The sequence below is a fragment of the Pinus tabuliformis genome, chromosome 7 (assembly GCF_031772625.1).
Source record: "Pinus tabuliformis cultivar Carrire ecotype Pingquan chromosome 7, CPIR1, whole genome shotgun sequence".
Lineage (NCBI taxonomy): Eukaryota > Viridiplantae > Streptophyta > Pinopsida > Pinales > Pinaceae > Pinus > Pinus tabuliformis.
Genome location: NC_142293.1, coordinates 1,361,469,883 through 1,361,494,544, shown reverse-complemented (window position 1 = coordinate 1,361,494,544; position 24,662 = coordinate 1,361,469,883). Strand labels below are relative to the sequence as shown.

Here is a 24,662-nt window from a genome sequence, read left to right as displayed (position 1 = left end):
ATTCAAAGGGTAAAAAAAAACCCAAACAAAATATCGACGTATCTTTGCACCTTTTGGTGCAAATGCTAGTAATAATCTAATTTTAAGGTCACAGTCAAGCCACCCATCAAATTGGTGTATGAGACCCCTTGTCTATAGGACAAGAGACACACTTTTATATCATAATAATAATAATTTAATTTCAAATTTACACTAAACCACACATCACATCACTTTTGTATCATAATAACAATAATTTAATTTTAAATTTACCCAAAGCCACATATCACATTGGTGTATGAAACCTTTTATTTGTAGGAAAAAAAACCTTACTAAGTACAACAACTGAAATCTAAAAAAATATACATATTTTACCTCTTCTAAATTTAATATAATGAATATCTAAAAAAAATATATATTCTAAACCATTAGGCCCACTCAAATTATAATTTCATTATGAGCTCAAATCTCTTAAAAAATAATAATTAAAATATAATTATTATAATTTTTATTTTAATTTACATATATTTAATATAAATTAAAAAAAAAATTACAGTTGTGGCTGATGTGATAAAATAATGGTTTGCATATGCGTCGGAGAAACTAGGTGCCAACATCACTCATAAAAGTTCATACACAGTGTATTCAATGTTCAAGCTCCAACTTTACCTCAAAACTATTCAATGAATGCAGTGTCTTCTTCGTAAATTAAACCCTCAACTTTTTGATTATTTTATTTTTTAATAAATTTTAAAATAATGTAGCATGTTATTTATGTTAAAATCTAGATTTTCAGATATAGACTTTTCGGTTGATTTGATAGCATGTTTGTAACTCTGAAACCGAGCCCATAGTTTTGAATATGATACCCCATATTTGATGTACAATGACATATCCTGATACGTAGATTCCACGTAGGAACATCATAATCATGGATGCCCAGTGACAGAAACACATGCACAATTCGACAAATATAACAATAATCTGCACAATTCGACAAATATAATAATAATCAGAATCATGGATGCCAAAAGACAGGAATTCACTTGAGTGGTCTCAGACAAGCATTAGTTTCCATGAAAACTCCCAAGTTCAAAACATGGACAAAATCACTTCAAAGCCCAACCCGCAATTCAATGGATTCACATATTCCAGTTGTTTGCCGGATATGGAGTAATTTCTGTCCTCCCGGATTGGGTGGGCTCCTATAATAAGATATGCAGAGTTGTTTTTCCGGATTTGGGGCTATTTTATCCTCCCAGATCGGATGGGGCTCCAAAATAAGATATGTAGAATATCACGAAGTCTAAGATTCGGAACAGCAGACCGTACCCAAGTTGTCGTTATCTGGAATCAAAACCGCCCACAAGTTGAGTCATTCTGTATCACAGATTAAAGAATGGAAACCCTTTTCCATCCGTGACTGCCTGCCCTATTTGTTTTGTTGTTCACGTGCAGACAAACTTCGATTCACATGCATTGTGGAGGACTTTTCTGCCAGATCTCTGGTCTACAATCGGCTAACTTTTTTAGGTTCTTGGTGCAATGCATTTTTCTGATCAAATACAGATGCATGCACACCGATGTCTCTTTTTTTCACAAACAACAAGCCATATATGACATGGAGGGAAAAAATAACCACCCATATGTACCATCATATGTAACCCTCATATGTAACCATTATATGTAACCCTCCTCTTCTCTGCCATTTTCTGGTACAATAAAGAGAGGGTGTAGTTACCAAGGTAAAAGGAAGAAGGTTGAATCCACACAGTGTCAGCAATTGGAAGGCATATAGGAGGTATAGTACACTACAGTGTTCAGAAAATGTGAATGTCTATTAATGGAAATGATGAACATGACATTATGTAAATAGAAGGTGCATGAGTGTTACATACATTTACAGTTTGGACCCTGGGGAGTTTGAAGGAACAGGGGAAAATTGTTACTGGCATGGTTAGTTACTAGTGTATATTTTCAACTTCCTCTTTTGTGGGTGTTGAGGCTGGATTTGTATTGATTACTCTGCACGCTACAATGACATGTGCATTATTGCCGTTCAATACCCATCTAAGCTGCACATGACTGCCCCATATCGGAGTTCAGTTTAGGTATGATCTGGACTTGTGAAAGGAACCCACATCATTAATTTTTTTTATATGCCTTCTTTTGAGGAAGTTGAAGCCGATTGATCCGTTATTCAAATTTGTGAAATCAGCCTTTGTTTTCTTATGGTCTCTTAGAAAACAAGCTATATGCATTTGTCAATGCTGAGGAAGATGGCGTATAATTTTTTTGAAATGGAGGTGTTATTATGCTGTTTAGCAATTAAATAATGTTGTAGTTAATGCATGCTGAAGCAATAACTGGGGGTTGATTTATCAGTTGGGAGCTGGAACATCTGTGTTTGAGTTCTAGTTCATGGTGTCCCTTATTGTTGCTTCTAGAGGCGAGTGAAGGAATCTGTTATTTGCTGAAGTCGAAGATTAAAGTTGAAGTCCTGAAGAATTAGCCATGGTACTCTGCAAATGCCAGAAGGTCGATGAATGAATATCTTGAAATCCAAGTTTGCCTTTCAAATTATTACGGTTTTTTCCCAAACGTGCAGATGATGGAACTGGGCCAATTTATTGAACTGTTTAGCTGTAAAATTAGGGCTGTAATGTAGGAAGCCAATAAAAAATTTGAGATCGCAAGAAGATTCTGTGCCTTGAATTTGTGACATTTCATGATTTTTACCAATCACGCTTTGAATTCTGTTTGCAGGCAACAGAACTATATTGTTGTATGCACAAGGCTCCGGTCTGCGGAGATTGTATTTGCCTTCCTGAACACAGCACTTGTGAGGTACACTAGCTTTTACTTAAGTCGTATTGTTTTCTCGAGAAGTCGGTAGTTAGTGCACTTAGTATTCAAGAGTCCATGGATTCAGAATTTAAGGGCTATTGTGAAAGACATGCCTGTTATATAAAAATTCAATAGAAAGGGGAGATAGATGTGCCCTGGTTCTTCTCTACTACCACTGTTACATCGACTTAAACCACTGTTACATTAACTTAGACCGGAAGAAGTTTTCTTTGGAATGTCCAGTAAATTTTGTCGTTCAGTTCTGACTTTATGTCCAAAAGGGTCCTTTAGGCTTCTTCCAGGGAACGCTCTAGAGTATAATGGGTGGTGGCATGTTCTTTTGGTATGATGGTGGGTTACAGGTAAGGACTTATGCGGAGTGGATAGCTGATACAAGTTGCACATTTCTGCCAAAATGTAGTTTATGCTTGCAAATATTACGTGGCACAAGTGATTCTGTCACTCGGCTTGGCTGCTTGCGTATGTTTTACCTTTAACTTTACCACTATTGATTCTACAGTCTTTTCATAATTTATTAGCAAAGTGAAATGCTAATCATGGAGAGATGTTGTTCAGATGTTTTGCATACCTCATGCCTGCTTATACTTCTAAAAGGATGTGCATCCCCAACAGGCTACAAATGTCCTTCATGCAAGTCAGAGGTAAGCCTCGCTTTGGTTTGCTTTACTGCTAGCCTATTAGCTGAAGCTCCCTTGTTCTGTTTGAGATAGGAGTCTATAGTGCAATGCTCTGTTGTTTCTATTTCCATTCCTGCAAGGATATAGTTTTGTTACTTATTGTATTAACCCATATTAGTTTCCGGAAGCATATTTATTGTGTTCTGTCTACATCATCAATGAGATTTAATAAATTACTAATTTTAAACACTGGATACCAAAGCATTTCTTTGGAAATTTAGGTTCACAGAATAACTGTGTAAATATCACAGGCTGAACTTTTTAGATGTTACATATTCTACGTCATATGATTTTGGGAACTTAAATTGTTAACTAGACTTTGTGGTTTAGTTCCAATTAATATACTATGCTAAGCTTTGATTCGATGATAGAAATAAGATTCCTTCAAAGCATTATATATAGCGCAGATTTTGTTTATTGACAGTATGGAGTTTTTTTTTTCAGATGTGGCCTACAAAGCGGCAGTTTGTTAGTTCTGGTTCTATCCTTGCCAAACACTTGGAGGAGCTCTTTGCAAAGGTACAGATTATATATACCATCCAACGAATATCTTGTATGTAATGTTCTTTTTTTATTATGTTGAATTACAAGATGCTTGCCTTTTAGTATACATGCATTCAATGGTAATTGAGATAATTGCATATCCCAACTAATCATACTTCCCTTCCTATTGCAGAGCTATATTGCGATGTTGGACAAGAATGCTCTATTACCATTAGCTTCTGAACTATTGCCAAATCTTTCCGACTTATCAGGCCAAGGAATAGCTAGGTCGCTCTCAGCAGATCGAACAACAGTTTTTAGCTTATCATCACCTCTTGCAGAAATATACAAGGATCAGACTATTGAGAAGATACCATTGAACTGCATTCTTAATGATCTCAATCCACTAAAGAATGATGAACTAACTTTCGAACCAAGTACAATGACAGATATCGAAGCTGCAAAATCTAGTTTCCCTGCCATTGCGACTGCAGAGCCTGTTGGAAGCCCAAAGCGTGCTGTAGGTGTTTTATTGCCAATATATTTAAGTTGATTCTATGATTTGATAGTTTGTCAATGCTCGGGAAATTTTGATATAGTGTTTGATTGAGAGGTTTCAATTATTAGTTCAGAAAATAAAGTGCTCTACTGGTTTATTATTGCAGATGGTGTTTTCTCGGAAGTGTTCTTTTCGTGGTGATAAGAAAATTATTGATGGGCCTGCAGAGGACTGTGGAAAAGGCTTCAAGCATACACCAAATGGTGAGTAACCATTTGACTACCTTTTCAGCAAAGCATTATAAAGATAATTGCATCTTGTGGCGAAGCTATTTTTGACATTTTATTTGAACCATACATTATCATAATAACTGGGAAAATGAAACACAAATACACACAAAAGATTAGCTATGGCTATCCAGGGCATAACTGTCAGGTTATGCAGGACACAATGAATACTATCTTGTTCCTGGTCAATAGTACAGGCATAGACTTCATGCAATTTCTCTAAGTTATACACATTATAAATATGAAAGGAAGAAACTTCACAAGCAGATGCCTAAACAGTGAGTATGGAATAAACACTTTAGATCTTCAAAATCTAGCAACATTTTTTTTAAATGTAGCAAGAAATATATTTCATATTAAAATCTGCATTTGGAGTGCAGCCATACAGCAAAGTTTACAAAATTGGTTGAATCAACCTAGAATAGACAGTTCTTTTCATTTACCTGATTTTAAAGAAAACCCATACTAAATATACTGCATTACTAGAGTATCTAGTGGTATGTATCTGCCAAAAAATGCATAATATCTTGCAGGATTTTGTATACATTCTATTTCTCAGTATCTGGAGTAGCAGTAACTCCGTGAAGTTCTTTCCTATCCTGAACAGTGACTTGTGCATTAAGGTCAGGAATATCCAGCATTGAATGACTTACAGAATCTCCGGTGGAAGGGGAACCTGGCTGCCTATGGCTCAGGGTCAATTGAACGTCCTCGATTGGCTGTCGCAGACTAACAATCTCATCCACAGATCTTTGAGTTAGAGTCTTGTGATCAATCATCATGTCCATTGTTGCAGCTAAGCTAGAGACCATCTGACTGTACTGTAATTGCAGTTGAAGAATATCATTCTACATTTTTTGTAGTTGTGCCTCCAGCTGTCGTAGAGTTGCCCCTCCATTGTGTTGTAAGTTGGCATCCTTGCCCCAAATTCACTAACTTTCCCATGTTTCCCTTGAAGGTGTTCGTGGCACTGAGCTGCTTGATCTTCAAACTTCTCACACAACAGACCCCAGACAGAGTACGCAGACCTGCTATCGTCTTCCCACAAGCACAGCCCATTCACAACTTACCGGGAGGTGGAATGTACAATTCTAATTTCAGCTTTCCTTCCCCGAACAAATGCCACAAATAGAGACCGCCAGGCATTGATAAATTCATTCCCTGAATTAAAGAAGTTATTGAAGTTATCATACACATACCTGTCTGTCTGATATCCTGATCTCTCATGACATACCATGGTAAATCTGCAGTTATGGTTTCTCTTCCCTTGACTGCTAATTGAACATTCAACACTATTTGAATTCCGGTGTCCAACCAATACAATGATTGAAGGAGGTGCTACAGCCACCAATTTTAAAACATCCCTCTTGGAAACATGCATTTCCCATGTTGATACAGGATGAGTCATTACTTGGAATTGAACTCGACCCCTGCAGAACTAACATCCATTTGCCACCCAATACTAGCTGACCTCATTCAGTGAACAGTTCATAACTAACTGGACGGATGATCCTGGAGAGCTCGCGCCAGCCTTCCCCACACTTAGACATGATTATTAAGGACTTCATGGCCTGCTTGATCTTTCTCAGCCAGATGCGCTGGCCTCTCCGCACCAACCCAAGGGTAATGTTGGGAGTGCTCCTTGAGGTAGAGATGCTTCCTATACCTTTAACTTTTGCATGCCACAATTCCCTTGTCTTTGCCACCTGTGGTCAACACCTTAGGTGGCTCAATTCACTTAAAACTATAATTTTCTCAATTGAGGAATGGGATAATATCCCTCTCATCCATTAAGCAACAAAGTTCAAATGGCCATTTCAGATCACTTATTGGCCATTCGATCTGCGTCCTGATTATTATGTCTTAACACATGAAACATAGAGTAGGAATAAATCTTATGAAAAACAATGGATTCTGGAAAAACATAAAAGAATAATCAAAGAAATAACAATTAAAAAAAATGAAAATATTTAATGTCATGAACATTCATCCATATGAACACTATGTATATAAAAAAAGTCCTTCCTGCTCATACATCTATTACGGATATGTCATTTTCTATTTCCTAGAATTTTGTAAGTGTTGTTTTTGAAATACAAATCATTTTTGAAACCCACATGTTTTTCCTGTTCTAAGTGACATAGTCTAGAAGGATTGGTTCCATGCACATTGTTTGTTCACAATGATTACAGTGGACAAGAATTTTCTGATGATGAAGCTTGTCCTGTGCGTGTTATTGATGAGGTATGTCTCCAAGGAATTGGTGTTTTCCAACAAAGATGTGAATATTTTGACTCTGGCTATTAATGAAGTGCCTGTAAAGGTTTTCCTTGTGGAATGGTAATCAGTGTTCATTAAATCATCTAGTAATCAGGCTATTACCAACTTATGATACTCCTGTTGATCTCATTTGAGTATTAGTTTATGGTTGGTCCAAATGAACCTGAGTTAAAAGGACAAAAATAGTGCGTGATTGACCCAACTTTGAAGCTACTACTATCATCTTTAATGCCAAATTTTCTCTTTGTTTAGATTAAATTGGCATGATGGATGGATATCCGATGGAATTGTTTTTGAGACTAAACTGATAGTCACGAAAAGAAGCTTTATGTACACAAGAGGAAAGTGTGAATCAAAATAATTCAATATCATATTCTGAATGAGAGGATCAGAACTTGCTTTATGACTTCATTAGAGATGAAATGGCTGAACATTAAAACCATCACATGTAGATGTACAGATTACAATAGACTTTCATAAAGAGAGAATTGCATGAGAAATCCTTCATTGAATAGCATAATTTATAGAATAGTGCTTAGGTACAAGTTTGACTTTTGGAAATATTGACTTTTACATGCACTTTTTACTTTTAAATAGATTACTCCTATGTACCTGCAACTAAATTTGATATGAAGTTCTCATTTTCAACGTAACAACTGGAATACTATCTATAGTGTGGGTTTTTAATTGAGAATCTACAAGTCATACTTTCTGACCATGTGGTTGAGTTGCCAGAAATGATGTATTTCAAGCTTGGTACTTATCTTATTGCAGGTTTAGAGACAGAATATGTTGGATCTTTGATTCCATTTAGCACACCTGCTAAACTTGTGCTTCCAATAACATCACCGACATATAAAACTACAAGCAAATCTCATGGCATGCAAGATGCAGCTGATGGGCTATGGCAAAGATACAAGCGTGCTGCATTAATTGATCCGAGGAAAATTCTTTTATTGTTTGCAACACTGTAATAACCTATCCCATTTTTTTTCTAGTGCTATTCTAGTTGATGTTCAAATGGTTTTTGAGAAAAATAGTTACCTTTGCTTTTTCTGAAAACTAAACGTAATAATGTAAAATTAGACAGTCAAAGAGTAAGAGGATGCTATGTCATTTATAATCAGGTCACTAAGAAAATAAACTGACATATCATCTAGACCAGGTGATCAAAGAACAAAAAGTGTTTTTGGCATGATAAATGATGTTGTCCTAGTTGAAAATTTCAATTCATGATATGCAGATATGAACTCAAAGATCTAAGTTTCTATCATAGAACTGAAAATTAAACATCTTAGGAGACACCAATTAAAACTTTTCCTTTTCAAAAAGAAATGCTGTAGAAGTGTAAATCAGGTGTAGAGACTTTAGAGATAAAACATATCTGAATTTTGTGTTAATCTGTCAAGTAACGAGTGATAGATCTAAGAAACACCCCCGCTGAAAACCAAAACCAGTGACGTCAAAATCTGTAACAGAAATGACATGACTTCTCCTTTTGATATGATACAAAAGGGAGATGCCCTTCGAAGGTAGGTGCTCCAGTAACATTGTAGCAAATATCACTCGTAACATTTCTTTCTTGTTATTACTATGGGGAAATGGATATGATAATATTTTAGCAAGTAAATTTCTGATATTGGTCCTTGTAACAACAGAGTTTCGTACTCAATTCCAGCTGATCCATGCAAATTTGGAAATTCATTGGCATAAAGAATATTTTGAGTGACTTGAGTTACAACAATATTTTGCTAATTCTTGCAGATTGGTCTCCCTTTCACCTTGCATCCACAACTTTATATATATGGTTAACATGCAAAGCAACCTACTCAAACTTGAGGGTAAATCAATGGTCCATCTTTATGTTGGGAACCTAGAGTAAGAGCAAAGTGTTGACACCTTCAAGAGACCCTAGACCCTAGGGGCTCTCCCATTTTTTTTAGGTTTCACTGACTGTATCCTACCATTCTTTATGGCTTAATTTTTTGATGCGATCAATGATTCCATATGATTCCAATTTCTTTGATTGGTGTGCTTGATTGATTCTATTACCTGAATTGTGTTTAAATTCTTATAGCCAAGTGTTGATTGATCTCTGTGTTGATTTGGGGTAGCATCGGATGTGCTCTAGCCACGAAATTTGGTGGAGAGGTTGGGGCACATGAGATCTCCAATACCCAGAAAGGGTTTGGGCAGATTCTAAACAGATTAGAAGATATTAAAATAATTAATATTTTTAACGGAGTCCCTAAGTCTAAACTTAGGGAAAATAAATTATTAATGTGTATTAATATGAATCTGTGTTAGAATGATCCAAAAGACATGGATCAAGCCAGATCTAATCTTAGTCGTTGATTAGGGACTTAATCTCGGCCATTGATATGTCAACAGGAAAAGTATAAGAAGAGGCTTGAGGATCACTTGGAGATACACCAGAGTAATTAGTCATTCTATTCTCTAGAGCAGGGTTTGCTAAGAGAGATAGAATCATTGATCGGAGAGCAGTTGAGGGGCATTGAGTACAGAGAGATAGAGAGGCAGAGATAGTGCCGGGAGAGCAGCAGAGCAGCCAGAGAGAGTGATGCAGGAGCAGCCAGTGCTCACGCAGGGCCACACAGAGGTAGCTAAGTGTTGTGCAGAGCACCAGAGAGGCTAGCGTAGCTGACGCAGAGGCTCAAAGAGTTGACGTAGGGCCAAAATTGGTCTAGGAGAGGCTGACGCAGTCCAGATTGGGCAGACGCTGGGGTTTCTGGGGTAGATTGGTGCTGAGTAGCTGCTGGAAGGATTATCCGGGGTTTCAGCCAGTAGATTTGTCAGAAACTGAGAGGTATTACTGCCAAGGAAATTCTCTGTTGGGTAGGCCAGTTTCGGCACCCAGATTGTACTCTGATATTGCTTAATAAGAAAACCCTCAGATAGTTGCATCGGTTTTCCCACATTGGGTTTTTCCGGGGACATTGGTCCAAAATAATGGTGTCATATGGTGTGTTTGTTTCTGTTTCTTTTTAGTTGCTGATCTGTAATATGTTGAGCATGCACTAGTGTTTATTTTCAGTATTTACATTGTAAATAACTTGTTAAGGAAAATAACAAGTAGGTAGGAATAAATCAGATAAAGTGCATGGAGGGTTTCTAACTAAGTAAACTTAGAAACTTCAACATGGTATCAGAGCGTGATTGCAGATCACAGGAGGACTAAGAGACATCAGCTGAGTGGAGCAATAGCAGCAGAAAACAATGGTCCCGAGGTGACAAAAGTTGTTTCTAGCAGTGCAGAAGCCAAGAAGTGTGACGCAGAGCCAGCCAGAGCCATGCAGAGGAAGCTGGGAGTTGCGCAGAGCCTCAAAGAGGCCAGCGTTGCTGACGCAGGGCATCCCAGGGCTGATGCAGGGCATCTGGGATGACGCAGGGCCAACGTGAGGCAGAGAGGGGCCGACGCAGTTCACAGAGAGGCAGTTGTTGGGGTCTAGAAGGCTGTAGGAATATTGCAAGGTGGAGCTGGTGAGGTACTGTAGTTAGAATAGTACCTGACAGAGTAGGGCTAGAGGAGTTGTTACCGAGGGTTTCTAGCCGAGGAACCTAGATCAGCAGTGCAGTTGCACAAGACGATCAGAGTAGGGGGCATCTTGACAAGAGGCAGAAGGATTTCCAGGAGGGAAATCAGGACTCAGAGGGAGTTTAGAAGAGAACTTCCAGACGGCAAGTAGAGACTCAGAGGAGTCGAACAGAGAGCTTCCAAGAGGGAAGTAGAGGAGCATCATGGCACTACACGGGGTAAGAGACCAGGATAGATTGGACAGAGCATCAAACTTCACAGTTTGGAAGGCCAAAATCTTATCAGTGCTTGACAGGAATCGTGTCAAGAACTTCGCCTTGAAGGTAATAGCTGTTCCAGTCGACCCTAGTGATCATGACAAGTACGAGGAGGCAATGGCGAGGGCCAAGTGCATTATCCTTGACGGGGTCAAGGATCATGTGGTACCACATATAGCAAAGAAGGAAATGATATTTGAGATGTGGGAGGCTCTCAAGAAGCTGTACTAGCATACTTTTGTGCAAAGAAGAATGCTGCTCGCGAATCAAATGAGGTCATATCAGATGAAGAAGGGTCAATCGATTGACACCTTCCTCGGAGCACTGAATGAGATCCGAGACTAGTTGTCTGCTATAGGAGCGACCCTGGATTAGGAGCTTATGGTGAGGACAACCTTGAATGCTGTCTTAGAAGATTGGAAAGTATTTGTCCAGAGTATCCTAGGCAGAGGGACTCTCCCACCTTGGGACGAGATGTGGGCAACTCTTCTCCAGGAAGAGATCAGACGACAGTCGAAGACAGGTAGCAACAACAAAGGGATCAAGGTCAAGCAGGAGGAGGAGGATGTGGCCCTAGCATCTGAGGGAAAGCAGGAGAAGCGGAAGAAGAAAGATCTCTCCAAGATCAAGTTCTTCCACTGTGGGGAGCTGGGTCATTATGCGACCCAGTGTCTAAGGAAGAAGAGTAAGGGAGATTTTTCTGAGACCAAGGCAGCGCCAACACGGGAAGAGAAGGAAGTTTTGACAGATGATGATTATGCCATGAGTGCACACGCACCACTTGAGCGGAAGTGGGGAGACATTGAGCTGTAGTCAGGTGGACTATAGGCGATGAGGGGCAGGATCCTTGAGGTACCCAGCCTCTTGGATTAGACCTTGCTACGGGAGCCCCCATCGAGGAGTAGCAGGATTGGATGAGTGGGTGGAGACGGATGCGGATGGAGCAGCAGAGAGAGCTATAGTGCAGGAGTCCCGAGACAACACAGAGCTAGCAGGCTGCAGCAGTGCGAGAGGCACAAGAGTGTTGCACCAGTGCAGGAAGGCACAGAGAGGTGTGCAACGGTGCGAGATGTAGGGAGTTGTTGCAGCAGCGCAGAGGTCAGAGAGGGAGCACTTGTCAGCGACAGAGGGAGCTTCAACATCAATGGTGTTTCTAGCCCAACAAGTAGGTCAGTTGGGAGATCAGCTACTTACTTCTCAGTAACTGAGTTGCAGTGCAACAGTGGGAAGCACGATGCAGCGTGATGAGAGGAGGTGCAGTGCAGATGCAATGCTGGGAAAAGGACCAACAGCAGCACGGATATAGAGGGAGCTGTCGTACAGATGCAGCAGTGGCAGTGGCAGAACCATAGGCAATAGTGCAGAGGATGTTGGGCAGGAAGGCCTAGCATCAGCACAGGTATCGATGCCAGATGATCAGAGTAATACTCAGTGAGGAGTATTGCTAGAGCACAGTCCTCGCTAAGAAGGAGTGTTGATTTGGGGTAGTATTGGATGTGATCTAGCCACGGAATTTGGTGGAGAGGTTGGGGCACATGAGATCTCCAATACCCAGAAAGGGTTTGGGTAGATTCTAAACAGATCAGGAGATATTAAAATAATTAATATTTTTAATGGAGTCCCTAAGTCTAAACTTAGGGAAAATAAAATATTAATGTGTATTAATATGAATCTATGTTAGAATGGTCCAAAAGACATGGATCAAGCCAGATTTAATCTTAGTCGTTGATTAGGGACTTAATCTCGGCCATTGATATGTCAATAGGAAAAATATAAGAAGAGGCTTGAGGATCACTTGGAGATACACCAGAGTGATTAGTGATTTTATTCTCTAGAGCAGGGTTTGCTAAGAGAGATAGAATTAGTAATCAGAGAGCAGCTGAGGGGCATTGAGTACAGAGAGACAAAGAGGCAGAGATAGTGCCGGGAGAGCAACAGAGCAGCTAGAGAGAGTGACGCAGGAACAACCAGTGCTCACGCAGGGCCACGCAAAGGCAGCTAAGTACTGTGCAGAGCACCAGAGAGGCGAGCGTCGCTGACGCAGAGGCTCAGACCCTGACACAGGGCCTCTTGGGACTGACGTAGGGCCAACGTTGGTCTAGGAGAGGCTGACGCAGTCTAGATTGGGCAGACACTGGGGTTTCTGGGGTAGATTGGTGCTGAGTAGCTGCTGGAAGGATTATCTGGGGTTTCAGTCAGTAGATTTGTCAGAAACTGAGAGGTATTATTGCCAAGGAAGTTCTCTGTTGGGTAGGCCAGTTTCGACACCCATATTGTACTCAGATATTGCTTAATAAGAAAACCCTCAGATAGTTGCACCGGTTTTCCCACATTGGGTTTTTCCGGGGACATTGGTCCAAAAATAATGGTGTCATATGGTGTGTTTGTTTCTGTTTCTTTTTAGTTGCTGATCTGTAATATGTTGAGCATGCACTAGTGTTTATTTTCAGTGTTTATATTGTAAATAACTTGTTAAGGAAAATAACAAGTAGGTAGGAATAAATCAGATAAAGTGCATGGAGGGTTTCTAACTAAGTAAACTTAGAAACTTCAACACTCTTCTTTTGAGTTTAATTGGATGCCAACTTGGGTTTGATGATCATGATTCCATATGATTCCAATGTCTTTGATTGGTGTGCTTCACTGACTCTATTACCTGAATTGTGTTTAAATTCTTATAACCAAGTGTTGCTTGATCTCTGCTTTTGAGTTTAATTGGATGACCAGCTTGGGTTTGATGATCTTTGGGTCCACTTCAACTACTTTAAGCCTTGATGGTGTGATGATTCCAAAATATTCTTGCTTACAAGGCCTTATTGAAGTGCCTGTGTTTATTGTAATAGCTTGGCTACGGTATTTTCCTTTAATCGTTATGGATGATTTGTGACTGGTTTCTTTCAATGGCATGTCAATTGTGTTCATGACATTGTTAGATTCAATTCTGAAGATCAATGACACATCCAATTCTGAAGATTAATTCAACTCCAAATCAAGAATAATTGTAACTTGCAAATAGTCTTTTTGTAAGTTTACTTGTACTTCATTGAAATTAAGTTGAATTGCATTGCAAGTGGGTGCATTTTTAGTAGAAGCCAACACCCTTCATTTCTCGGGTTTGAGTCTGATTGTTAAAGGGTGGAGTTGCGAGAAACTCTTTGATGTCTGGTTAGTCTTTAAATGGCTCGAATTGATGAATTATTAGAGTTACTAAATACTCTAATACTCTCTATTGTTGACAATATTGTCACAATCGAGAAAGCAACTCTCACTAATGTTCTAACTTGTTTACAAGATTCATAGGACAAAATTGAAGTTCTCTAGCTTGAATCACAACTTCAACAAAATGAATTACAACAAAAGAATCAACATTCTGAAATAGTCCTTATCCAACACAATTATCTTTTTGAATTTGAGAATGATTCCTATCAATAGCCAACACATGATCAAATCAATGACGACACCTAAGACGTAGATTCAAATGAAGATGAAGTTTGTCATAAAAAAATTCTACTAGCACTTTCCAAGCCCATCATTAGGCCTTGGGAAGAAATCATTAAAAACAAGTGTAGAACAGGTCTTGAATACAAAAAGGAAGCAACCTTTCACATTCTAGATTAGTCCAAATCAATCTAGTTCCAAAGTGTTGGATTCCTTCAAGAAAACTCATCTTTACCTGCTCTAGTTCAAGATTAGATTCCTAGATGCCAACGTTGTCATTGAGTTGGCCACACGGAGGATCAATATTTTGATCTTCATCTCTATGAGCATCGTGGAAAGCATAATCATCCTTTAGACAAATGTTCCAGACATAAGAAACCTGCAAGAGTAAAGATTCACTATGGGTGGTCACTTGTTGGCAACGACCATTAACAACCAAGAAGGTATATTGGTCATATGCATATCGAAGAATTCATTCTTGAGTATTGACACATCTCGCAGTGGAAAGATTTTTGTCTTCTCATTGTGTCTCTAACAAGGGGAAATAATATCAATGATTGACAGTCAGGCTTCAAGTTTCGAAGTCCTATCAAATTATCAATCGAGTAGGAATAAGCTAGACTGAACCACGATTGTAGCTAGAGCTAGAGGTCAGAGTTCAAACCAATATTCTATGAGTGTGATTTGGTTTGTGGTCTTCTTGAAACCACCATTTACTAGAAAAACGTCACTTATGATAGGCATCAGTTTGTGGTCATCTTTAAACCACCATTTGCAAGCACTTCTAATGAGCAAAAGACCTCAACTTCTAGCGAAATTGGGAAATGCTTCGGGAATTGTTGAGCCTTAGAGACAAGTTCGAAAGGTTGTGATCATCCTTAAACCACCACTTAGTAGAAGACATCAACTTCTTCTAGCCATTTGGTTTATGGTCATCCCAAAACCACTGGATTTAGACAATACATTAAGTGATTAACAACTGACCATTTCCAAATTTCAGCTCTTTGCTTGGACTTACATAAACCCCTTTGGATTAAGGGGGGGAATGTTAGAAACATAATCTAGTAGGGTTATTATATTGGTGTTATTCGCTTGACAAGCAATAGGAAGAGTCACAACTGAATAGAGATAGTCATTGGGAGTCCAAGGGATCTCTTGGAATATGAATCCAAAGGTCACAAATCATGTGTTTATATGTGTATCATATTAATGAAATGCATCTCAGGTTATCTCTATTCATGTGTTCTAACATTTTTGAGGTGGACATTCCCTATTTCATTTTCTTGCCTCCCTCAAAAGAGATTTATTACTTCCCAAAATAGCAGTCTTGTTAAGGCCTTTATGAGATGCTAAGGTGGCAACATGCAGGACAAGTACCCACCATCAGCTTGGCACGTTATGAGATGCTAAGGTGGCAACATGCAGGACAAGTGCCCACCATCAGCTCGGTACGAGTCCCCATTCTTTAGGCCAACTCCTACAAAACCAAGGGAGGCTTCCCTACACTAAAAATATCCTCCACCACAGGTTAAGACCAGTGCCTTGTAATACCTTTTTGGTGATATCGGGTTTAGGAGTTACTTTTGGACTCCTTGCCAATCAGGAAATGGAAGTGTACTAGAAAAATTGCAGAACAACAAGTAAAAGACTCGTTAATTTTGAGGAATAAACTTTTAAAAGCACAATAGAAGAGTGTTGAGAGCCTTTACCAAGTTTGGGGATGAAATATCTTGCTAAATGCCTTGGTATGTGGCTGAAAGCAATCAATTGGATTGCTGTCCTGATGCTGTAGATTTGCAAAATTGTAGAAAAACGTGGAAACCAACAAGCTAAACCCCCCTTTGGGGCCACCCACAAGCCTTTAAATGCTTAAATAAAGTGTGATTGTTGGGTGAAAGTGTTAGGGTAATGAAATATGAACAAAATGAGCAGCCTAACACTTAAAAATAATGATTAATTTGAATGATATTTAAATCTTGAAAAATATTATTCAATATGAGGGGTCAAATTCTCACTAGGGTCAAAGCTAGGATTTTCTTTTATGCAGAAAATGAATTTCCATCAAGTTGGAAATTTATCATTGACTTCTAAAAATGTACAGTCAATGCCCATAAGTGATAAAGATGAAAGATTTTGACGATAGATACTTTTAGGTTTAAAACCCTTGTGAGAAGGTTTCACTTACCATGCAAATATGTGGTTGTAAATTGAATTTGCATACCTGTAAAGCCCTTGTACAGTTCTTTATATTGATTAAATCAACTTTTCTACCAAGACAAGCATCCTATACCTTACTTGGGCTTATTAGATAAGATTTACATGCAACCCAAGTGATGAAACTAGCTGAAAAATCTAAAATTTAGTTCAAGCTAGTAAAATGTTTTTGTATTTTTGTATTTCCTGATTTTTTTGTTTTTAAAATTTAAATAAATAAAACTTTTGGAGATTTTCTTTTGGATTTTAAAATAAATGGTAGTGAGGTGAGTCTTACCTTTTCCGTGCTAATTACTTCTTCTAGTGCTGGGTTGTCATCATAACCTTCTCTCAATTACCCTTGTATTTTTGGACAAGAAAGTGAGTTTGGAGTCTAGGACTAGTGTCTCTAACTCTTGTCTAAAGATGATTTATTGGTACCTGTTACCCGACTGTTGGATACCCAAATTTTATTGAAAATTGATAATGATAGAAATCTTATAAGGCAAGAGATTTCAATGGGATTTGTTAGCTCTGCTATGCAACGCTGATATTCTAAGATCAGAAAGGATCATGGCCTGATTGTTACGTCCAAAGAAGGGGTTTCACATTGGTCACTCTTCTTTTTTTTCCTTCTACCCCGTTTACTCTCCTCCATCTCTGTTTCCCTATTTGCCTCCTAGACCTGACAAAGTAACCCCCTTTTGGACCTTATCCCCAAGCGTAAAACCCCAAATGAACCATAAAACCATACCCATAAGCCCTCGCGCGCTCATAAAACCCTCATTGCATTCCCACCGTTGATCATCCCGCCGATCCAACGACTCCCGTCGCACCTGATAAAGGCAACCCGCTCTACAACTCCCCACCGTCAGATCATCTCCGCCAAGATTTGACAGTCTTCGCTTTCATCACGTCAACAACTTAATCGAGTGATAGCGCGTGATGAGAGCGGTTTTTCTCTCTCATGCGTTGCTACGTGTCAATCATTGAATGGAATCGCTCGGCCCCAAGCTTTTACCACTTTACGCCCGAAAGCGGTGCGATGAAAACCATTACCGCCCGACCAATCTGCCCCGCCCGATAAACAACCGTGCAACTTCGTTTCCCGATGGCCGTCCGATCTGTCCACTAAAGATCCAACGACCCTAACTCACCTCGCTCCCAACTCGGTCGATAGCCTCCGCCGAGCCATCTCTGCCGTCCATTTCCCCGATCCGACGGTCATTCTTCCCGTTCACCCAAATCATCCACCTGCCCATGCATTCCACGTCCTTTGACCATTCTGTTGCCCGAAGAAGGAGATGACCATCTTGCCAGCATCAGTCACAGTCAGACTCCCAACCACCATATTTAACAGAAAGCATGGCCAAGGGAGAAAAGGACATAGCACGACGCTGTAACTGAATTTATCAGTCATGGACTCAACTGGTACGAGCACTCCAATCGCCTAAGAGGACAACACAGCACCTGAACAGGTCAGATTCACACACTGAAGCAAGCCACCTCGTTCAGAGACTCCATCAGGCAGTTAAATGCAGTTGGTGGTCATTTATGACCCCTCCATACCTAAACGACCAAGTGCTCTTGTAATGTAAATCTATAAATATCTAGAAGCAAGATGTAATCATGGTTGGCATTTGATGTAAGGTTCAACTTCTGGAGACTGTAGATATTTTGTCACTTGCAATGTTTCATTTTCAATTTCAGCTAATGCAAGCTTCTTTTGCTGTTAACTGCTCACTGTCCATTTTCCTTTGATTCTAAGCTTGTGCCTGATATGCTGTGATTCTTGATCTTTTGATGTTTAACACTAGATAACTGTCATCTTATCTCTGTGTTAGAATGTTGAATGTATTACTGAATAAGATACTCAGGTTTCTTTCTATCTAATGTAGGAGAGCTGTCATCCTATCCTCGCATTAATAGATTAGATTTACAGGTTTCTTTACTAGTTACAGCCGGCCATCACATGGTCTTGTGTATCTGCTGGTGTGATTAGTATTCTCCATATTCACCCTATATCTAAACTGTGAGCATTGGTGGTCTAAAGCCTTGTAGTCTGGGGGTGTTCATGCATGTCTGGAGTGTAACAAAGTAGAAGTGGTTATCTGGCTTGAACCAAACCATCATTCCTTCCATTAAACCTGAAACAATAGTTGAATTTATATGTTACCAGGCATCTCCGAGCTACAACCTAGGAGAGTTTCTTGGAATCCTAACAGGATTTCTCTTAATTTTTGGGCACTTGTTACTCAATATTTCCTTAATGTTGTAACGTTACGTATCCCAAATTTTCAGTGACAATAGTGGCATCCTTGCTATCAAGTCAAGGACCATTTACCAAGAGGCTAATCATTGTGAAATCATGCAGTGAATGGTGGGGGGAAAGTAGTGGTAGAGACCATAAGGATCTACAAGATCAAATGCAATCCTAACTGATGGGTTGTTTCATCTCTAAGGCTTGTCTCTAATTTGGATCCATCCCTGGCACAATGCTCTAGCAAAGTGGAAATGGATGATCATCACTGTAACCATGGTGATTTGGTTTGTCAATGAAAAGAATTTATTGTTGAAGGAATTAGATGCTGTGGTCAAGGTATGTTGCAAGGTTTGAGCATTAGCTATGGCTACAATATCTATAAACCATAAGAACCGGGTATCCTTAAACTTTGAAGACCAACCTTATTTTCCAAAGTAGCAATGTAACAAGAACTTATTGCCAGAAGTGATGTTGAAAGGGGTGGTGTGATAGATGTGGTTGTATCCTCATATCAAATTTTTAACAAGGATGAAAAAGGAAACCTGTAGCAACGCTTTTTAGGTTTGATAGCGGCATAAACACAATGGATTGGGTTTAGAATGAACCATAGAAACAATGTTGTGATAAATATGTCCAAGATGTCCCTACTGATTTGTTTCCTCATTAATATACATGATCCAATCACCATCATTGCAGTCAATGAAGTCGTTCTAACATAAATTGCTTAGTAGGCTAGGTAAAGAAATCATAAACATGTGTAGCAATAGTCCTTGTTTTGAATAGTTTTGTAGAATAATGATCATAACCCTCGGTGCAAGGGATAAAAGGAGATTGTTTTAGCAAGTTTGGGAGGTCACTTCAGCAGGTTGTGAGGTAATTGTGTTTGTTCAAGTCTTAGGTGCACTGCTATATAGCCTAGTGCATTATAGGTTGAGAAGAGAAGGGTGAAGTTTTATGTTATATATAAATGTGTGAACGCTGGAAATTAATTGTGGAATGACCTAAGATTTTCTGTTTGCAAATAGGGTTTACTTTGGGGCTTGGGCTGACTTGTAATTGTTCATAGATGTTTATTTTGTGGGCTTCTATCCATGCTTGGACGCTTCGGGCCATGATCTAAGAGCATGCCCATAGTCAAAACCCCATATTGGAGGAATGTGTGGAGGTGATTTTGAGTCATATTTAGATACTATTGTTGAAGGGGGTCGTATGTCCACATTGTGTGAAGGAAGCCCTTCTGTGAGCTTTGGAGGTTAAGTATTGTTGAGAATTCAATGCTTAGGGTTTGATTCTTCTTTCTTGATAATTACTTGTGATTTATGTTGGCTCCTTTTACTTCTTTATTAATTTATCTTTCATCAAGCAATTACCAAATAAATGTATATGAAGACCACATGAACAAGAGACACAAGATGTAGGTACTCAACCAGTGCAAAACCTAGTCCAACTCTTCCACTAGTAGATTCAAATCAAGATGAGACAATCCAAGACCTTTTAGACCTAGACAAAAACCTCCTCGAATCACCGAGACAACCCTTCCTCCTTGTAGATGACCTCTGCCAAAGTCTCCAAGTGTTAGCTTCCCAGTTGCAGATTCAATCCAAAATTCGGCCACTAGCTACAAATTTTCGGCCCCAACTATAACCTAGAAACTTCGCACGTGTGAGAGAAAGATTGCCCAAAAACTCGATTTAGGTTTTCCCAGCTTCTTCCTTCCTTCTCCTGCAACTTCGCTCTTCTTTGCTGCTTCCCTTTCTTGTAGATTGAACTTGTTGAGTGCGTGCTTCAAATAGGTCAAACTGCCTCTCTATATATAGCCTTTCTGCTGGGTCGAATAGCCCTAATTTAGGTCGACTTCATGAGGACAGGGCCGACTTGGTGTGGAGGTGACAAATGACCCTTTTGGCTCAAAAATAATTCTTTTTACATGATGCAAAAGCCCAAGAAGGGTCTAATAAAAATGACAATGACTATTGAATCAAGATAAAACCTAGAAGCCTTCAATGGAGGTTTTGACCTAGAAATCATTGACCCAAGCATGAAACCCATGCTTTAATTAGCCATTTTCTTTAATAATAATTTTTCTTTTGACAAATACAATTATGAAGACTGACACTAGTTACATTCTTCAACAAGTATGACTTGGGAAAGCCCCTCCTGGGTGATGCTATCAAGATGGGCTTTGTGCCCACGTTGGATGGTTTTGAGGATATATTGCAAGAATCGGGGCTTTGAAACTTTGAAAGGACCATAGGGTACTTGATTTAAAAATTGTATGTGCTTTGAAGGGCCTTTGGAGGTTGGATGTGGCACCAACACCCTTTATTTCCCTTCATTTTTGGAGGAGAGTCATCTTTTGAGGGCTTGGGCCCAAATTTTTTGTACACGTGTCATTAGGAGTCAATTTTTGTATTGCTTTAGATTAATTAATTGGTAGAGAGGACTTTTGCCCCTCCTGCGGCTAACTTAGGGGATTTTAGCTTAGAAAATATTATTTTATTGTAATAATAGGTTGATATTTTCTCTTATAAATAGAGAAAGCTCTCACTCATTTTCTCATGGAGTCTTGAGGGAGAAATCCCATAGCTAGTCTGAAGTTTTTTGCAATTTTTCTCTTGTAAAATTGGTTGTGGATATTTCAAGTTGAGCAAATTGTCTTGGGGAGGATATTGTGATTGGATGGATTTCTCTCTTTGATGATAAATGGTGATTTCGTTCAAATTTATTGTAAGTATCCTCTTACATCTTGTATTTGTTGTAGAATTAGGGGTTCACTTACATTTTCACCCAAATGTGTTGAATATTTTATGGCTCTAACTTCTCCTTTGCAAGATTATCATTAAGTTTCCATCAAGGAACCTTTGTATAGCTTCCTTGCTCTTTATCTCCATTTTGATTGAAAGTTGTTGGGTTTTGTGTAGTAGATAAACCTCATTATAGCCCTTTTTTTCTCACTTAAATCTCTTCCATCGTCCCTTTTCCATAGACTTTCTCTTTGTTTGACTGCATATGCCCAAAAATTCATAGATAATGTAAGAAATTGCTCCTTGATTTTCCTTCACTTTGTACCTTTTTGTAAATCATAAATTTTTTTTTGTAGGGTTCTAGTCTCCTTGGAATCTTGTAGTTATGATGTTTGGGACATACCCTTCGAACTCTAACCATGATTACTCTAAAACTCCTAATAACACTATCTTCCACCTAAACCCTAGTTGATTAGATCATTAGATTGGTGGAGTGTAAAGTAGAAGCTTTGGAGAGCTTTTGACTTGGTGTAACTAGGCCATTAGATCTCTAGGGAGAACTCCGTGTTGGAAATACTGAGAGGGGGGGGTGAATCAATGTTTCTTTTCAATTGCTATTTTTTTTTTACAAGAATGGTTATGGGATTTCATTAACTGATTGGCTAAGAGCCACAAATCCGGTTACATAAGGAGGAGTTGATTTCTGCATAACTTTCCAACAAGAGGAATATAACGCCTACTCTTATCAGGTTCCTCTTTTTACATTTAATATAGTGCACTTTTGCTGCTAATTTCCCGAGTTGAAAGATACAAACAAACTGTTGCAAAAGAATGCAATAAAACATGGCTCTTTAAGGGATTGGTTCCCAAAGGAATTCCTTATCTCTGAGAATAGTACCGACATCTAACTGGACTGCCTTGTTTGCCTCAATGTCTGCTTCTTTGTTATTTGTTCTCAAGACATGGTAGTAATTCAGATTTAGGGACTTGGACATGCCTTTGATCCTTGTAATTATCCTTGCTAGCTGCAGGTCCGCTGGAATTGAATTGCTTGCCGCTGCTTTGATGATAACCTGGGAGTCTCCAAAGACATTTGCCTCCTCAAGACCCAGCTCTTTGAGGAGTTTGATTCCTTGGAAAAGGGCCATCGCTTCAGCTTGTATGCTTGAGGAATGGCCTAATCCCCAAGCAAATCTGTGTGTAGATGTGTCCTCTGGGTTAATGATGAGCCCTCCAGCTCCAGCAATTCCTGGATTCCCTTTGGCTGCCCCATCAAAGAAGAGAGAGGGAAGTGGTTGATTGGACAGCCAGGACTGAAAATCTTCTTCGTTTTTCCTGATTTGCCATTCTTTGGGGGTTGGAGGAGAGCTGTTCGAATTTTGAAACTTGAAATTGAGGGCGGTTCCCAAATCTCTGTCCTGCTGGCTTAGATTTGAGTCATCTCCTTTGTCTTCCAGCCACTCGACTAGCTGACTTTTCACTGAATTGGCAACTATTCTGTAGTCCTGTTCCTTGTTTCGGAAAATCCTTCTGTTCCTTTCCAGCCAAACTTGCCAACTGATGAATTTAGGCAGAGCACTCCACGCTGTTCTTATTGTTTTATTTTTTGGAAATGGGCCTGGATATCTGGCCATCCAGCTCGCGAACAGATCCGAAACTGAGGAGGGGAAGATGAACTTGTATTTCCAGGCAGCAAGAAGCTCCTGCCATATGGAGGCTGCGAATTTGCACTCGATCATGAGATGGAAGGCGGATTCTGAGTTTTCCTTGCAGAGCATGCATCTAGAAGGCCCATAGATGCCCCTTTTCTGAAGCCTGTCTTCAGTGAGAATTTTCTGATGGCAGAGAAGCCAACAAAAGTGATCAACTTTTGGAATTGAAGGGATTTTCCATATGCCTACCCAGGGGGTAGAGTTGGGAGGCATGTGGGGTCGCTCTAGGCATTTAGCGTATCCCTGAGCTACCGTGTAGCCTGCCCGATTTGTGCCCCAACCTCTCGCATCCTGCCTGCGCGCATGTATAGGAGCCAGCCCGTGTAAATTCTTGGTGAGCGTTGCCAGTTCTGAATGCAAGGCGGGAGGAACTGGGAGCTGTTTCCATCCCGTCCAGGCATCATCTTTCCAATTCGAGAGATCCCACAGTGTGTTGATATTAGCTTCAGACATCCAACGTTTCAGCTCTGTCATGTCTCTAGAATCTGCCAGCGGAGGTCTGTTCAGGATACTGTCATTCCACAGATGGATGCGTTTTCCATTTCCTGGTATCCAGAAGGAGTGATTTCTTATCAGCGAGCCAATTCTGTTGATGAGGCATCTAAGTCTCATTCCTTTGAAGTATTTCCTCCACAATGCAACCTGTGCCCACCTGGATTAGGAGCTATGATTTTCCAAATCAATTTGGCTCCCATGGCTAGATTTTGAGCTCTGAGATCTTTAAAATTCTGTCCTCCCTCATGAAATGGTCTGGTGACTATTTCCCAATTGACTAGGGAAATTCTCTTCTCGTTTTGTTTGCCTCCTTTCTAGAAAAACTGTCTGATCAGCTCCTCCATCTTTTTGATGATTCCCACAGGTGCCAAGAGGACAGAGAATTTGAATATCGGAAGGCTGCTGAGCACTGCTTTAATGAGCACTGATTTTCCAGCAATGTTGAGCCAAGAGGATCCCAGGCTTGCATTTTTGCTTTGAATTTATCTAACTGAGGATACCAATCTTGCTCAATGCCCTCTTGTGAAAGATGGGCAGACCAAAATATTTAAATGAGGACCAGGAAGTTGAGGCTGCAAATCCGAAGCATCTGGCAATGGAGCTAGCAGTTGAAGCAGGAATGTTCCAACAATAGATATGGCATTTGCCACTGTTTAATACGCTGCCAAAGACCTTACAGTAATCGTCCAGAACTTCTTTGAATTTGATAGCTGAATGAGGAGAAGCAGCGCCCAACAGTAGTGTATCATCAACAAAGAGGGCGTGATTAATGCTTTTTACCCCTCTTGCAATGTCTTGATCTTGCTGCTTTTTATCTAGATAAAAGCTGAGGACAGAGGCCTGAAGGACGAATAGGAGGGGTGAAAGGGGACACCCCTGCCTCAGCCCTCTAGAGGCTTTGAAAAATTCAGCAGCCCTACCATTCACCAGT

The 24,662-nt window shown here is 39.7% G+C and overlaps 1 protein-coding gene across 3 annotated transcripts in view; it reads left to right on the top strand.

Annotated features, from left to right (window-relative positions):
• The first annotated feature begins 1,008 nt into the window (after window positions 1-1,008).
• Window positions 1,009-24,662, top strand: part of LOC149252653 (uncharacterized) — a 68,203-nt gene continuing 44,549 nt past the window's right edge. Inside the window, exons 1-9 of one of the 3 annotated variants that reach the window (XM_089459756.1) lie at window positions 1,009-2,090; window positions 2,427-2,517; window positions 2,746-2,826; window positions 3,189-3,306; window positions 3,403-3,488; window positions 3,969-4,043; window positions 4,201-4,527; window positions 4,673-4,769; window positions 7,848-8,043. In XM_089459756.1, the coding sequence (XP_089315882.1) occupies window positions 2,494-2,517; window positions 2,746-2,826; window positions 3,189-3,306; window positions 3,403-3,488; window positions 3,969-4,043; window positions 4,201-4,527; window positions 4,673-4,769; window positions 7,848-8,043 (1,004 nt within the window). In that variant the 5' untranslated portion in view covers window positions 1,009-2,090; window positions 2,427-2,493. Of the gene's footprint in view, window positions 2,091-2,364; window positions 2,518-2,745; window positions 2,827-3,188; window positions 3,307-3,402; window positions 3,489-3,968; window positions 4,044-4,200; window positions 4,528-4,672; window positions 4,770-7,847; window positions 8,044-24,662 lie in introns of all 3 variants that reach the window. The other 2 variants (XM_089459755.1, XM_089459757.1) reach the window with 2 other exon arrangements.